Source organism: Anser cygnoides, chromosome 4 (genome assembly GCF_040182565.1).
Source record: "Anser cygnoides isolate HZ-2024a breed goose chromosome 4, Taihu_goose_T2T_genome, whole genome shotgun sequence".
Lineage (NCBI taxonomy): Eukaryota > Metazoa > Chordata > Aves > Anseriformes > Anatidae > Anser > Anser cygnoides.
The window spans coordinates 61745751-61762773 of record NC_089876.1 but is presented as its reverse complement, the minus strand read 5'-3'; the positions used below and the strand labels follow the sequence as shown (position 1 = coordinate 61762773).

General features: G+C 35.4%; 1 protein-coding gene across 11 annotated transcripts in view; it reads left to right on the top strand.

Annotated features, from left to right (window-relative positions):
• The window catches only part of PCM1 (pericentriolar material 1), a 42598-nt gene that overhangs the window by 11633 nt on the left and 13942 nt on the right, over nucleotides 1–17023 (top strand). For 7 of the 11 annotated variants that reach the window (XM_066996771.1, XM_066996772.1, XM_066996777.1 and 4 more), the window contains 18 exons: nucleotides 1493–1602; nucleotides 2029–2245; nucleotides 3483–3681; nucleotides 3971–4147; nucleotides 4870–5027; nucleotides 5239–5450; nucleotides 7054–7208; nucleotides 7290–7419; nucleotides 8154–8288; nucleotides 9035–9225; nucleotides 9711–9911; nucleotides 10878–11100; nucleotides 11217–11362; nucleotides 12419–12612; nucleotides 13722–13899; nucleotides 14568–14920; nucleotides 15471–15629; nucleotides 16418–16474. In XM_066996771.1, the coding sequence (XP_066852872.1) occupies nucleotides 1493–1602; nucleotides 2029–2245; nucleotides 3483–3681; nucleotides 3971–4147; nucleotides 4870–5027; nucleotides 5239–5450; nucleotides 7054–7208; nucleotides 7290–7419; nucleotides 8154–8288; nucleotides 9035–9225; nucleotides 9711–9911; nucleotides 10878–11100; nucleotides 11217–11362; nucleotides 12419–12612; nucleotides 13722–13899; nucleotides 14568–14920; nucleotides 15471–15629; nucleotides 16418–16474 (3195 nt within the window). The remainder of the gene's footprint in view (nucleotides 1–1492; nucleotides 1603–2028; nucleotides 2246–3482; nucleotides 3682–3970; nucleotides 4148–4869; nucleotides 5028–5238; nucleotides 5451–7053; nucleotides 7209–7289; nucleotides 7420–8153; nucleotides 8289–9034; nucleotides 9226–9710; nucleotides 9912–10877; nucleotides 11101–11216; nucleotides 11363–12418; nucleotides 12613–13721; nucleotides 13900–14567; nucleotides 14921–15470; nucleotides 15630–16417; nucleotides 16475–17023) is intronic. The other 4 variants (XM_066996776.1, XM_066996773.1, XM_013179884.3 and 1 more) reach the window with 1 other exon arrangement.

Below are 17023 nucleotides of genomic sequence, written 5' to 3'. Positions count from 1 at the left end.
TTTCCTTGGAAATGAGGTAGATCAGAGTTGTGTGCAGTCCTAGGGAATGATGTTTTTCCACCGAGTAACTTCATGTTCAGACCGCGTTACTGTTCTGTGCCTCTTCCCCATAAAAGCTGTCATTAGGCTTCATTAGAGGGCTACGTGGAATAGCGGTTCTTATTACGGTTGGTTTTTGTATTCAATATAGCTTAATTTGTAGGAAATACAAGCATTGATATCTGTATTTTATGAAAAGTCCAAGTTTCCGTGTTCTGATGAGCTTCTCTTTCTGTTCTCTTTTCCTGTCCTTGATTAGATATGCTATGGGAAAGAAGGTGTAGACCTAGCTAAGAAAATTTGATTTTAGTGTAGGAAGAGAAGCAGAGAATCTGGTAGAGAGCTTGCAGAAAGCTACCACAGGAGCAGAAGTAGCAAGCTGCTTTAAGGGGATTTTCTTGCTTCTTTCTAAAACGGCTCCCGGTAACTGTTTTTCTCTTATGTGCTGTACTGCAGTAGATCTGTGGTGGAATCTTCTCTCTTCCACTTTCCTCAAAATACACAAAGCTCTACTCACAAAGTGGGTAGAAAATACGATTGCTTACGATAAATTAGGACTTCATTCTTTTTTATTTTCTGGTGTTGTTTTTATTTGTGTAATATTTCCAGTGATGTCACTCTTAATAAGTTTCTTACTGCTATTTGTGTTGACTTACTTAAAGTTGTAAAATATACCAGAATTGCAGGGCAGAAAATAGGAAGATTCAAATTCAGTGTAGGGCAAAATAACTTGCTAAATGTTTTTATATTTGAGAATAGTGGAACTTTATTGCGACCAGAGCAGATAATAAAGTCATGATCTATGGGGAAAAATAAATATTTATGCTTGATTTTCATATGAAGTATTGATTTATATTTGGAGAGAAAGCAGGAGTTGTTTGAGCCTCTGAACTGTCAGTTGCATATCTTAGTATTGTTTGAGTCTGAGCTTTCAAGGAGGAAAACATTTATGTTTTTTCTTCTGTAAAGGTTTTTCAAGGATGAAACCTTGAGACTGTTTGCAACTGTAAAAGTTGCAATTTCAATCAACATGAAGGCTTGGTGTGCTGTTTAATATTTTAAGGAAGTAAATTAAATGCAATATTCTTAATTTAGCTCTACTGGGTAAGAGAAGTAATTTAATATTAGTAATTGTTTTTTACAAACAATGTTTCCATCAACCCTAAGCAATTTGGTTATATTCATTTTGCTGACCTTTTTTTGCAAAACAGAGATCAAATTTGTAGTCTTTTTTGTATATCCTTTTCATGAAGGAACTGTAAGTTGACTTGTAAGAGAGATAATCTTTCAAAGTTGAAGTTGGTGGGAAGGCCGCAGCATTAAAAGTAATTGCTGCTGTTTTAAAAGGTACAATATTGTAATGCTTGTTAAACCAAGCATTTTCATCAAATGGCCTTTATTTCTTTGCTGTAAACAAGCACTAACGTTTTTCCTCCTTTATGTTCATGCACAGTTGTAACAGAGACTACAGGTAGTGTTTCAGGAGTAAGTCTCACATCAGAACTGAATGAAGAATTAAATGACTTAATTCAACGCTTTCATAATCAGCTGCATGATTCTCAGGTCAGTCCTTGCATTGCACTTTAAGTTCTACTGTTGTCTGTTTTTCTTATTATTTTGAACATTAATTTAAATGCTTTTGTCATGTATTTGTATTCATCTACTGGTGGAGTAATTAGGGTTCTTCCAAATCTGAAAACCTAGCATCTTTGTGTTCCTAAGGGTTATCTAAGACTGATCTGTCCTTTCTGTCTCACAGTTCTCCATGGAAGTCCAAAGAAATAATTTCAATATTGCTGTATAATGATATATAAATTTAATACATAATTGGGATATCATGAGACTGTTTTCAGTATCATTTTCACTTTATAATAATGTTCTTTGTTGTGCTGTTGAGCCTAGCAAGCCTATAAGAGGGCTTTTTGTTTCTAACAACTTATTTTGCTTTTTTGCATGGTACTTTGAATAAAATGAAGTTATTCATTTTAGACACAGTCTGTGCCAGACAATAGAAGGCAAGCAGAAAGTCTTTCACTTACCAGAGAGATTTCACAAAGCCGAAACTCTTCGGTGTCAGAACACCTGTCAGATGAGAAGGCACAGCTTTTTAACAAGATGCGGATGTTGCAGGGTAAAAAGCAAAAAATGGATAAACTGTTAGGAGAACTTCACACGCTTCGTGACCAACATCTAAATAACTCCTCTTGTAAGTAAACATAAGCAGGATTATATCTTCTCAAAAATGCAGTTTATTACATACGTTTGTAAGATGGTCTTTCAATTTGTGACTGGATAATGAATTGTCAGTATAGTAGGTGATCAAGCTGTGATGGAGCAATGTTATGTAACTGGTTTTTAATGCAGTAAAAGTTTCAGGCTTGATGGAGAGAGAGCCTGACAAGCACAAATGAGTGTTTTTGCTAGTAGCACTTATTGTGGCATTATTACAGTTGACTAGTGAGGTTGTGATGACTGGATTTTTTTTCTTCAAGGCTTGTCAGTGATACTTCTGACTCCTGGAGCATACCACATGAACTTGCACTTTCTGTACTGTATCACAGTACAGAATTTACGTACTCTGTACTTCTGATGTTAAGAGCTCTATGGCAAGATCAGGTTTGATTTTTTTCTGCTATTAAAGGAACTTCTCATCCACTTATCAATAGGGACTTGGATTACAGGTCGTACCAGAGAAGCTCAGCTGTCTGAATGGACTAGATTTTTCTGTTTTGTTTCTTAGATGACTTTCCCATCCTTAAAGCCTTAATGTGGGCCTACTACCTGTTACAACTTTTTGCTTCTACCTTCACATTTACCCTGGTGAAGCTTTGTTCTATAGCTGGAAATTGCTGAGGGATGATTATTGTGTAGTCTGAACATTAAGAAATGAGGCACTTGAAGCATGCTCCTATAGAAGGGCAGACGGGTTTGATGATTACATTGCTGCAACCCTTTCTTCCTACATGTGTTTAAATGAATGTATTTGGATATGATTTTAAGTAGCTGGACAAAGCAAACATCAGATCTCAAGGCCATGTTCTAAAGCATATGGATACAAGAGTTTTAACAGAGTAAAAAAAAAAAAGCTAGAATTTTTCTTTTTATCATGTTGAAATATTAAATTTCAACAAAAGCAATTCATCCACAAGTTAGCCCTTAAAAGTAGTCTTAGGGCAGACTGACAGCATGAAAGCTTCTGCTTTGAAGTTTGATATAGCTAAAGAGAGCTGGCTTAAGTATTGTTTACAGAAGCTGCCTGTTACTGTCTGATGGCATTGCCTTTCATGAAACTTAAGACACAAGTTCTTGTTCTTTTAAGAGAGGTATTAATTGCCGCTTTGCATGTTGATAATATTTTTTTTTGCAGTTACATTTTAAAGTAATTCAGGTAGGCGGGTGCCATTTTGCAGATTGTTCTTATGATATATATGTCTTTTCTGTAGTTTTTCCTGCTTCAGGTTCTCCTCAGAGGAGTATTGACCAAAGAAGTACAACTTCAGCTGCTTCTGCTCCTGTAGGAGTGGTAACTGTTGTCAATGGTGAATCAAATAGTCTGCCATCTGCTCCCTATCCTCCTGATTCCCTGGCTTCTCAGAATGAGAGTGAAGAGGACGACAATTTAAATCCAACAGAAAAGCTTCAGTAAAAGTTCTTTAATATTTTTTCCATTATCTGCTTCAGTGATTTTGGGTGTTAAGTTCTAGGTTGTTTATAGTAAGTTCTGTGTTAAGAAAATTTCATATTTTAATGTACCTAATTTAGTATCACGGACCACTTAGATGGTCATGGGCAGTAAAATGAGTGCTCAGCTTTAAGCAGAAATTGCTTACAGCTAGGAAAATGACAGTAAATTTTAAAAACTATAAATATGTCTATGTATTTTTCATTGGTTTAGTTAATATAACAAAACAACATTTTTTTTTCTCCTCAGGAAGCTAAATGAGGTTCGTAAGAGGCTGAATGAATTGCGTGAGTTAGTTCACTACTATGAACAAACATCTGATATGATGACAGATGCTGTGAATGAAAACACTAAGGAAGAAGAGGAAACAGAAGAGTCAGAAAGTGATTCTGAACATGGGGATCCACAGCCTGTTACAAATATTAGGTTATCATAATTTTTGTTGTTCTAAACCTTTGTAGGTAACTTGTTACAGTTATCCTGAAGCAATACAAGATTTTAATCAACCAGAAGCAATTAATTCTGTGGTTACGTTAACTTATTTACATTAATATTTACATTAACTTTTCCAAAATTTTAATTTGAAGTAGCTTTCTTATACAGATTATTACTAATCTCGTACTACAGCAAATGTAGGTTAATTTGCACATTTCGAAAATCATTATAAGGAATTAAAAAATCTGTAATCACTCTAGATTTAAGCGCTTAAATGTATATGAAATTCCATTAGAAGATCAACAGGCCTGAATCTAGAAAAATAGAAACAGTCTTCAGGGTATAGATGCATTTGAGTGTGCATTGAGGATCTTCATCGTGCAGAAATAAATACTAATTTGGCTATGAATCATGTAAAGCTTTTGGTAAAGATGTGTACCTTGGAATCCTCTTGTAAGCTGATGTTGTAAATGCAGTAGGGAGATGATTTGTAGCTGCTTCTGATTGTTTTAAAAACAATCTGTTGGAGAAATTCTGAACATCAGGACTAATTTTAGAAGGGAATTTTAGGAGGGGTTGACTTTCTTTTTTTATTACAAAGGATCATGAAAATAGGCACATTTTTATAAAAGCGGGTTAATAAAATGACTGAAGTAAAATTCCATCAACACCAGTTCTTAAAAAGCTAACATAAGTAATGCATTTTACCCTAGAAACCCTCAAGGAATTAGTAGCTGGAGTGAAATAAATAGCAACTCAAATGTACAGTGTGGAACTAATAACAGAGATGGAAGACATCTTAATACAGACTGTGAAATAAATAACCGATCTGCTGCTAATATAAGGACTCTAAAAATGTCTTCTACTCTAGGTATGTTCTATTTTTTTAATAATTTCAGTTTAGTTTTGATATCCACATGACATTTTGTGGGAGAACCGTGTTTGAACGAAATGTTCTAGAGTCCACACAGTAGGCTGGTATTTTTCTGAAGTCCAGTAGTTTTTAAAAAAAAAAAAAAAGTCAGCAGTTCAGTAATATGTCATTAGTGCTGTTTTGTTTCCTCCCCTCTCCACACCTCCAGACTGCCATAATAGGGAGGATGACAAAGAGACTGACCTACCACAAGGTGAAGATGATGAAGTGGACGAAGATAGAGCTAGTGAAGATTCCATACCTAGTCACAGAAGCAGCCTGGGTGATGCTGCAGATGCTGAGTTCGAGCAGAAGATTAATAGGCTCATAGCTGCAAAGCAGAAACTCAGGCAGTTACAAAACCTTGCTGCTATGGTGCAGGTATTTTTTTTTTTTTTGAATATAAATCCATGCATGAAAATATAACTTTTATTCATTATTTCATGTAATATATGAGTTTCAATAAGAGAGAAACTCTTGCTTAGTTTACTGTTTATAATGTGCGTTATTAGGCTGGGGAAAGGAGACACTGATTTGTCTGAGGTGGTTGCTTCTGAATTTCAAATCTGTAATTTTCCTGAGGGACACTAAACTAAGACAAGAATGGCCTTAATAGTTAACTTTAGCACTGGATTATAAAAAAATAAACCACAACATCTTGTGTGCTTGTGTGTGTGTGTATATATATATATATGTATGTATAAAGAGTATTGATCTACATTTTTAAGCTTCTAATGAATATTCATCAATTTTAGTTCTGGAATCCTAGGTTTTGCAATGTTGTGTTTCATTTGGGAAAAATGAATTCTTTTTGACTAAAATCTTCAGATCTATTTGAAGTGTTGCAACATGCTTGAGTGGGATTGGGGGGATTTTTTTTAAGACTCTCAAGGGCCAGCTGTGAATTGACTTTTAATTTAAATGTTTCACTAATTTTCATGATTTATATTAAAAAGAGCTTTTCTTGAATCTAATGTCTCTATGGAAACCTTACATTTAAGCACAATCTAATTTAATGTCTGCATAGATTTGTATGAGAGATGGGGAAAGTTTTATGTGAGAACTCTAAAAATCGATCTGAGTTAGAATGTTTTATAATAGCAACAGTGTAGATAGTATATAGCTATTCCAAGATTATACTGCTGTCAGAAAATTCTCAGCATCTGGATTAGGCTTGTTCTTTATGATCCCTGCAAAGATGTTAGCTGCATAGTGGTATAAATCAGAATTAGAGATAATACAGCAACGTTTAAAAAAAATAATGGCAAGTCTTCAATCTTTCCTTGATATTTACGAAGTTCCCATCTTTGCAATCAGTAATAGTATTGTAGGTTTGTATGGCTGTGGCATGCTGGAAAAAAAAAAAAAAGCAGTGGCTATAGCTCTATATTTTCAGATTCACTTGAGAGCACAGAATGCAAAAACTAGCAAAAAAAAAAAGTAGAATAGAGAACCATGCAGAAGGCTGCTTCTAAAATACAAAATATTTGATTTTTTTGAGAGTAGTTTTGTTTTTATTTTAAGCTGTTAATAGTAATATTTTATATCAAAGCTACAGTAATTAATTCATCTTGTTCAGTCTCCTTCTGTTCCTTTTTTTCCTTCCACTTTGTTTCTTGACATGCTCGTGTGTTTCTGTCCACTCAGTCATGGGCATAAATACAATTCAAGTGACTCAGACTCACAGAATGAGACAAGTTATTTTGCTTTTATATTGGAGGTTTCAACAGTTTGAGCTTTATAACTTTTAAGTATCTTTAACCAGATAATTTAACATTTAAATTATCTCAACCAGATGATTTAAGTTATCTTTAAGTCAGGATGACATGAAGATGATAACCTCTCTGTTTATCATTTAAACTGAAGGTAAAACTATATAGACTATTTAGTTTGGAATAAAATAATTTAGTTTGACAAACTGAACTTGTTATATTTTGTGTATCAATTTTAAAATAGTCTGACTACCTTTCTTACACCCTTTCAGGATGACGGTCCAGAACCTCAAGCACCAGCTGCAAATGCATCTAATATGGGTGACTTGTTTTTGGGTGAGATGGAAGAGACAAAGCAACAACCAAATAATGTCCGAGCTAGTACCAATAAGATGCAAAAGGATGTAGGACTGAATGAAAAAGCAAGGTATGTCTTTGTCTGATGACAGTAGAATCATGCTTTAAGTGATGTCTTGTCAGGTAAAATGTGTGTAACTTAATTACACAGGGAGAAGTTCTATGAAGCTAAACTTCAGCAGCAGCAACAGGAACTTAAGCAGTTACAAGAAGAAAGAAGAAAGCTGATAGAAATTCAAGAAAAAATTCAAGTGTTGCAGAAAGCTTGTCCTGACCTTCAAGTAGGTAGAATTTCTTTGCTTCCTTAAGCTGTTGAGCAGTGAAAAGTACTTTTCAAACTGTCTTTTTTCCAAGTATAATACTTGGATTAATATAATAATTGGATTAAAAAACTTACAGTTGGTACTAGTCGTATTACATATTATAAGAAGTTGGATTTCTAAAACTAAAAAAGAGCTCTGGTTATCTCGTTCCTTTGCAGGCTCTTGCTCAGTGATTGCTGTATCAAGCTCTTGTTTTGCTGTTGTTGGTCCTCAAAAGTTGCACAGCCTTAATTTCAGGTCTTCAAAAGTGGAGAACCTTCTATCTTATTTTTAGGCTGAAATTTGTCTATCTGCTGTACCTAGCTAGTCACTGCATTTTCAATCCTGTCATTAACCATTTGCAGGTTCTGTTATTGTGAAACAATTTTATGTCTCATAAACATGATCAAAATCTTGTACTTGCAGTTGTACTCAACTGAATTGCATGGTGCTGTACTGTTTGTCATATTCTTTAAAGATAATTTTCTATGAAGTGAGCAGTAAATGGTCAATACTGTGCATCTACAACATTAAATAATGCTATATTACATAAAAAGGATTTTTGTTGCTTTATCTTAAATAAGTATATAAGGGGCTTTCAAATCAAGTTTCTCACTGAATACTAATTCTGCTATTTCAAGAAGCCTGAAGTGTCTTGGGTGTTAACAGTGGATAAGTTTTTTAGAAAGTTAGTCTTCTGCTTTCTCTTTCAGTTGTCAGCTGGCCTGGGTAACTGCCCAGCAAATAGGCAAACTTCACCAGCAGCCTCAACTCCAGCCATGAATGAGTATAACATGGCTGGCAAGCCTTTACTTGACTTCGATGAATCTGTACCAGTTGGCAATGAGGTATTTCATACTTGATATTTTTAGACTTAAGAAAGAGGGCATACTTAAAAAGGAAAAAAGTTCTAGGTAGCTTGGACCCATTTTCGAGTACTGTGTTTGGAGAGTACAGTAGTAGCTAGTTTAATAAAGTGTGGAAAGAAGTAAATAATGACCTGAACTAGCAAAAGATCTTTTCCCAAAGATAGCAGTTGTTGAATGTTAATGGGGAAGTTCAATGAATATTAAATTTATTCTTTGAGCATTTGATAGGGCATATGACAGGCAAGTCATCTGTGAAGAAAATGATAGCTGTATTTGAAATTTAGTGTATGTTTTGCATACTTTTTCCTCTCTTCCCCCAAAATTCATCTTAATTACTGATCTGGGTATTATTTTGTCTTTCGATCTGAAAATTATGGTAGTACTTGTAGGTGTGGAGGAAGATGTGAAGAATATTGTTTCCAGTGGGACTAGACATCAGAAACAATTATCTGAAAAATACCTTTTTTTTTCTTTTAAGAGACATTCTCTGACATCATCAGCATTCCTCATAAATTCCACTTTAACAGCTTAGATGAGGCTGAACGGGAAATGCCTGTTCTGTTGTCATTAAAAAGCTGCACTTTGATTCCTCAAGAGGATTTCAGAACTTGTCTTCCAGATGAGCATTATAGAATAACTTGTCTCATGTTGTTAAAAAAAAAAAAAAAGGTCCGAATTCTTTTGTTTTGTTTACACTTGAATGACTTCCTTTTTATTGGAAACAGTTATGGTCTGAGATGAGAAGACATGAGATTCTGAGAGAGGAGTTGCGACGGAGAAGAAAGCAACTTGAAGCTTTAATGGCTGAACATCAGAGGAAGAGAGAGCTGGCGGAAACAATATCTACTGTTGCTGCCTCTGTTAAAAGTGAGGGATCAGAAGCTCACCATACTCCACAGCAAAGCAGGACAGAAAAGTAAGAACATGAATCACTCTTTGCAACAGTCAGTGGGTGCTTCTGTTTAGTGAGGTTTCGGTCTTGAGGCATTTCTGATTTGTCTGAGCATTGTCAGAGCATGATATAATAGAGCAGTAAATTATTTTCTTGATTTCTAAAGTGACTGTTAGTTGGCAGCTTGCCAGGTTTGTGGGTTTTCCCAGCATATTCAGTCTCCCTTGCTCACCAGAAGAGAGGAGAGAGGAATGTGTGGAAAATGCCAAATGCTCAGTGTTTCCTCATCTTTACACCACTTGTAGTGTTAGTAATTTTCCAGTTATTTTACTCAGCAGTATTGGAAGAATACCAGCTTCATTTGTGCTAGTGAGATAATGTTTAAATGATTTTTTTTCAGTTTGATTAATTGATAGACTTGCAATTGGCAAGAGATTATTTTAATATTTTTTCATAAATTGAGAAAATACACCGGTTTCACAGACAGCCCTCTTTTTCCCAATATTTAGTAGGACAATGGCTACCTGGGGGGGCTCTACCCAGTGTGCACTAGATGAAGAGGATGGAGATGAAGATGGTTATCTCTCTGATGGACTTGATCAGGCAGAGGAAGAGGAAGAAGATGCATCAAGTTCGAATGATAGTTTCTCTGTTTATCCCAATAACCACATAACAGAGAATGTGTATTTTCTTAAAGAAAACAAGGATAGGTGAGTGGCATTACTTGTTGGTCTGATGCTTGTCTGGGTGTATTTGGGAGGGGTGGAAGAAGCATTGCATTAAATGCAAAGCACCCTAGTGCAACAAAGTGGAATTTCCTTCTACTTGCTGGTGAGTTGTTTGCAGTGGCACTTTTGTCTTAGCCTCTGTAGTTGCAACGTGCACGACTAACCTAGATTGTCTTCTGTTTTCACCCATATTAAGTGTTGTCTGCCGTTCAGTTCTCTGGTTGTGTTGCATTGTAGTTCCCTACATTGCCATGTTGTTTTAAGCACCATAGTGGAAGATAATCTACATCAAAATTTTTGCTGTGATATCGTTCAGTCTTTTCAAAATAAAACATTCAGAGAATTAAAAAACAGTGCTTAAACTTTTGCTTTCATTTTTTGGCATTTGCGGCACTGAAAACTATTTCTTAGCTATTTTTTAATTAACATGAATGTTTTTAACTCTTGCTTACCTGATTGATTTCATTAATAATCTGTGTGAGCTGTAATGAAAATGCCCCATTAAAAGTAACATTTACTTTCAATTGGTTTCCTCTTTTTGATAACAAAATAATTTTAATGAATACTAATGTATAAGGCCTTCTGTTCAGAAGCAATCAACATAATACAGTAAGATACCAGAGGCACAGCTTCTATTTTCATCTGAGAAGCTATGGTAAATCAATACTGGACAACACTAAAAACAAGATCCAGAAACATCCTTAGCAGTTCTTTTTTTTTTTGACAGTGGTGGCTGTTACTTTTTGCTTGTTCGTTTGTTTTTTAGGATAGTGTTAGGTTGACAAAATCACGTGGAAGGTTAGCTGGCACACTGAAACGGCCTGTGCCAAGTGAGCTGTTGACATACAACTGCAACATAATTCAAATAACTGAAGTGTCATTAAAGGGAAAGATCTGAAATGTCAGCTTCTGTACTCATTCTTCCTTTCTGCCCCATCCCTCCCATAGGTGGAAAAATGTCCGTCCTCTTTCAGCAGATGGGAATTACCGTCCATTGTCTAAAACCAGGCAGCAGCAAAACGTCAGTATGCGACGTCAGGAGAACCTTCGGTGGATGTCTGAAATTTCCTATGTGGAAGAAAAAGAACGATGGCAAGAACAGATCAATCAGTTGAAGAAACAACTTGAATTTAGTGTCAGCATTTGTCAGACCTTGATGCAGGACCAGCAGGTAGGCATGAAGAGTTAATTCACTGTTCTTACTCTATTTTTTTTTTTATGAATTCTTTCCAGCAATAACTTCTGGTTTTGGTAACTCTGTCCCTGTCGTGTATTTTATTTCCACAGGCGCTCTCCTGTCTTCTACAGACTTTGCTTACAGGCCCTTACAGTATGATGCCCAATAATATTGCATCTTCACAAATACATCTTATCATGCATCAGTTAAACCAGTGTTATACTCAGCTGACTTGGCAGCAGAATAATGTTCAGAGGTTTGTCTGTATTAGTATTTGACTGTGTAATTTGAAATACTTCAGTAACAGAGAATATAGATACATGAATAATAGATTAGAGATAACGGTTAAATAAGAGACTATTGAGCATCTGAATCGATGCAACCTATTGAAATTATATACTTTTTTTTTCAAGTGTTCTAATAGCTTTGAGATGGTTTTTTTTGAATAATCTTCGGTGAAGAGATGCAAATATTGGCATCTTTACCAAAAACCTGTTGCAATAGCTTTATCAGGCTTTTTGATATAAAATTGCTTCCTTGAATGTTGCTTTTATGACTTCAGTTTTTGCTAGACTACCCAGCAGGATTATGGATTCTAATAGCTATAGAAAGATGGTGGGAAAACTTTCTTTCCTTGGGGTTGTCAATCAGAATTTATACTAACTTACACTTGACTTGGACGTGCTACTTTTACCTTTTGAAAAATGATCATGTTTTTAAAAATGATAGTTATGTCACTTCATGGCAGAAAACGTCAAGATCTTCATCCTTGCTTTGTATTTGATAAGTGACATGTATTTACTGTTTCTTTTGTGTAATATTTTAATGACAATTGCTTCAAGTATTTTTGCATCTTCCGTTGTTTCTATTTAATTTTCCTACTTATTTTTTGTTGAGTGAATTTCTCGTCATTCTTGCAAGGATATTTAACTTCTGTGGACTTGACCACTAGTACAGAGCGGTTTATTTTAAGTTGTGCCTGTCACTCAGGATTAAGTAAGTTGTTTTTTGACTAGCCAAATGGAGAAGCACTTCACATACATACCGGAAACGTAGTTTACGCATCTTAACTTGTGATGGTTATATGGGGCAGGTGAAATAATAAGAATCTGAGATTACTCAGTATAATTCAATTTTTTTTTAGACTGACCATCAAAGCCATTCTTAGTGGTTCAGGTTGCATTTTTAGTATGGTGTCGTCATTCCATAATACAAGTATCCTACTAATTTATTTCTATCAAATTATTTTCTTGTGCTGTTTAAGCTTTGAGATGTTTTTTTCCCCAAGTGCCTATTTTTTCTTGTTTTCAAGGTTGAAACAAATGTTAAATGATCTTATGCGCCAGCAAGAACAACAACAGTGTCAAGAGAAGCCTTCAAGAAAGGAGAGAGGCAGTAGTGCACCACCACCTCCATCTCCTGTTTTCTGTCCGTTCAGCTTTCCTCCACAGCCTGTGAACCTGTTTAATATACCAGGATTTACCAATTTTTCTTCCTTTGCTCCAGGTGAGTATTACTGCAAGTGTGAAAAAGTGAATTTTAAAAATTTCTGTTCCCTCATTTAATTGAAACCTTAATGTGAACTTGCTGGAACTCTGTGGCTTTAAGTTCTTAAACGGTACGTGAACGAGCAGAAGTTTCTCACTTTTTGGCATTTCAGTACTTGTTATGGTTTGAAATACCTATAAATAACAACGTGTTACTCACTGTTGTTTGCATCAGATGTATAGAGTGTTGACTTGGATACAGTGTTCTGAATCTCATCACCAAATCTTTTACCACTGAATTTGAAATTGGAAAATAGGTATTTTACTGTTCTTTTTTTAAAAAAAAAAAGCAAATCCTAAGTTGTCTTAAACAATAATGCATTTTAGCTTTTTCAGAAAATGAGCATAAATATACTTGGTAGCTTTCAGAGTCTCAGGTCTATTTTCCGTTTTAGAATATTTTAAATAATACAAAGTCTGCACAGAAGAGTAGTTACGTTCAATTTGCTACTGCTTTGAAGATTCTGAAGTTGAAATAAATATTATGTCATCTTTGACCCTGTGAATACTTCTGTTGTTGGAATTTTCATGTCAGTTTGGTCATTGAAGAACTGATAGTCTTCATTCTCAGAACTCTGGTGTGGGTTGTTTTTTTGGAACTTGTAATTTTTACCTTCGCTTGTAGGTGTGAGTATTCTTAAAATACCTTTATCTGTACATTGATGGGATTGTAGTGGAATGTGTAATATCTAGTGACGTTTGGAACCTGCACTTAAGATAAATCCTCATTATTGCAGCATTTTCAGGTTGAGAGAATTTTTTGCTTTTCGAAGCAAATCTTTTGCTTTTTCCAAGGTTTGGGTAGGAAGGGACCTTAAAGCCCACCCAGTTCCAACCCCCAGCCATGGGCAGTGACACCTCCCACCAGACCAGGATGACCAAGGCCCCATCCATGGTGGCCTTGAGCACCTCCGCAGATGGGGCATCCACAGCTTCTCTGGGCAAATTGTGCCAGTGCTCACTACCCGATTTTTTTTTTTGTTCCAAAATTTGATGGTGCTGCAAAATGTCTCAGATTTGCACAGACAAATGATGTAGTACCTTCTAACATTCTTGTTTACTTTGTAGGTATTAACTACAGTCCAGTGTTTCCATCTGGATTTGGAGATTGTGCACACAATGGTTCCCCACACAGCAGTGAGCAGCAGCAACATCCTGTAGATCATAATGCTTTTGGGAAAACTGAGTATATGGCGTTCCCCAAACCTTTTGAAAGTAGTCCCTCTAATGGAGCAGAAAAACAAAGGTATCGATTGCAACGGTGCAACTTTCCTTTAAGTGGTCTCATCACTCCCCATCCCAGCCTCACAGGACTTGAGGAAATTCATCATTCTTTCAGGGAACTTACATTTAATGAAAACAAGTGATTTACAAGACGAGCTTTAATTTTGCAGTTTCAAGGTTTTTTATGTGCATTTTTTTCAGTTGTGTTGGTTTTTTTCCTGTATATTAGTTAATGTATCACTTCATGAACATTTTAAGCTTGACTTTAGCATTGGAATAGCTTTTGGATGCATTTTATAAGAGGAGGAAGACTTCTCTGTCTTGAACACGAGCAGTTGAAATAACAAGGGGAAATGAGTAAATTCAGTGATTTTGTTTTTATGCTATAGTAGTGAATGTTGTTTTAAGACTATTTTGTCCTATAATACTACTTGAATACAACATAAAGTGCATAACTATATTCAGGTTGAAATCAGTGAGAAATGTGAATTTCTTCAGATGTTGGTTTTCAGTTTGGAAGGGTTCTTGCTACTTTTTTTTTTTTAAATAGCGTTCAGTTGATGACTAAGTAACTAGGGCAGATAGCTTCCTCCATAATGCAAGTTATGTATTTGCTTGGTAATACATACTGAGAATGTCTGAGATATTATGTTGTAATATGTTGTGCTGTTTCTTTCTTTTTGATGGAAGGAATCACAGACAACCCGAAGAGGAAATGGAAAAAAGATCGACTTGGCTTAATGATAGCCAGGAAATGAAAAAAGATGATCAGTCTCACCTGAAAGCAGGTTTTTCAGTTTCAGTACAAAACGTTGCTTCTAGTCATAAAAATCAGTCTGATATGAGCAGGAGAAGAGACTTTGAGGAAGAGTCTTTGGAAAGTTTCAGTAGCATGCCTGATCCAGTAGACCCAACTACTGTGACAAAGACATTTAAATCCAGAAAAGCATCAGCGCAAGCAAGCTTGGCATCAAAAGATAAAACACCCAAATCGAAGAATAAGAGGAAGAGTTCTCAACTGAAAGGCAGAGTTAAAAATACTGGTAGGTTGTAAAGTAATCTTGATCCATGTTGTGTTTGCCATGGTGTACATAAACTCTACATTGCAGAGAATTGACTCTCCATAAATGGTTTCTGTAATACGTTCTTGAAATAAATCTTACTGAAATAAGAATTTATTTTACATAACTACACGAGGCTTTCTGAGTATTTCGGTAAATGAAAAGCATAAATTATTGGGAACCATGATTTGAATGCATAGTGGATACAGATATATGAAGATATGGAATAAGTGGCCTGGAGAATCTTCCTCTTCATTAGGTCTTCACGTTCAAATTGAATGACTTGATGGAAGAAGTACTTCAGTGAAATGCGGAATTAGCTGAATGTAGTGATTGAGAGGGACAGTACTATCATGCATAGTACTGCTGCAGTCATTGAGGATTCAGTGCTGCTGTATCACTTCAGTGAACAGAAGAAAACCTGAAACAACATTGGTGTTTTGCATCTTTGAGATAGTCCTTGAACCTATTTACAACAGTGATAAAACACTGTAAGCTTTTTTTAAATTCCCTTTCCATTCCCTCCCACAAGGTTATGAAAGTGCAAGCGCTTCTAGTGTGTGTGAACCCTGCAAAAGCAATAAAAGCAAACACTCTGAAGAGGTTGTTCATGCAAAGGTGTTCAGCAAAAGGAATCGGGAACAATTAGAAAAAATAATTAAATACAGTAGATCTACAGAAATGTCTTCAGGTATTGTTTTCTGAATTTCAATAATTATGGTCATGTAAACTTTGTGTAAAGGGTATCCTTAGTTGCTAGTGTATTATTTAAAAGTATTATGACAAGACAATAATATACTTTAGCGTGTGGATTTTGCTTTTTAATTTCTAAAGATTCTGTAAACAAAAGCATTTAACAGATGGGTATTGACTACTGTTGGGTGTTCTCTGTAGATTAGGTACTTGATTACAGCTTGTTTCTAATTTATTTTAATGTAAAACAAAAACCTAGTCAACCAAAAACCTCACTAATTTCCTGGTATTTCTATGGAAAGTGATAATTGCCCAACAGATGCAACTTTGCTTAGCATTTTAATTACATCCTGTACTGCATGCGTGTTTTCTTTCTGTCCATGCTTAAAGGAGCTCTATCAAATATCATTCAAATTAAATCTTATAACATCGCATAATCCCTTACATTTTTGCCATCTGCACTGCTTTTCTTGTGTCTATATCATAAAAATATTCTCTTTTGTGTCTTTTTAGGTTCTGCCAATACCTTGTTTTGTTTGAAAGATGCAGATACTTTAGTCATTGTAGCACGATGTGCAGCTTTGTCAATGTAGCTGTGTCCACACTGAGAGCTGTTTATTACTGTGTATATATAATAAACTCTTACCAGTTAAGTTTTTACAATAAGCAGCTTTGACGTGATTTGGATGATTAAGCAGTTTTCCTCCTGCTGTTTTGTATAGACCCTGTCTTTATTTCTGGTGCGCATTTTTGTGTTTATCACTGTCTATCCCCACTTTCCTACAGCACATGCTAGGAGAATTCTGCAGCAGTCTAACAGAAATGCATGCATTGAAGTGCCAGGTAATGCATTCACTGCTTAGCTTCAACAATGTCCTCTTACTTTTTTTCTCCTCCTCTTAGCTTTGGTCCTACAGCTCAGACTGTTTAGCAGATGTTCAAAACTAGGTGTTGCAGCACCTTCTTTATAAACGAGGCAAGAGAACTTGTAGTTTGCATGATATGTAACAACACGTACTACTTTAAATTGTGGTTGTGGATAATGTTGATCATGTTCTTGGTCAGTCATAATTGTTAGTGGAAAATATGCAGGTAGACTCTACAACAAAAACTAATTTCAGTGGGCATTTTTGGTATATGTAAAAGCTGCTATTTTATTTTAGTTATGAAGAAGGGAAGCAATTTCTGAAGGTTTATTGCAGGTTGAAAAAGCTTGCCTCTATGCTTAAAAATTCTGGTAAACTATTTGCAGTAACAATAGCTGTATAACTGATAACTTCATTAACTTGAATACTAACAAATATGCATCTGTTAAACTCAGCTGAGTTTTTTCAAAATACAACTTTTTTTTTCCCATTCAACACTTGTCCAAATATGTGTGTAATAATTTAG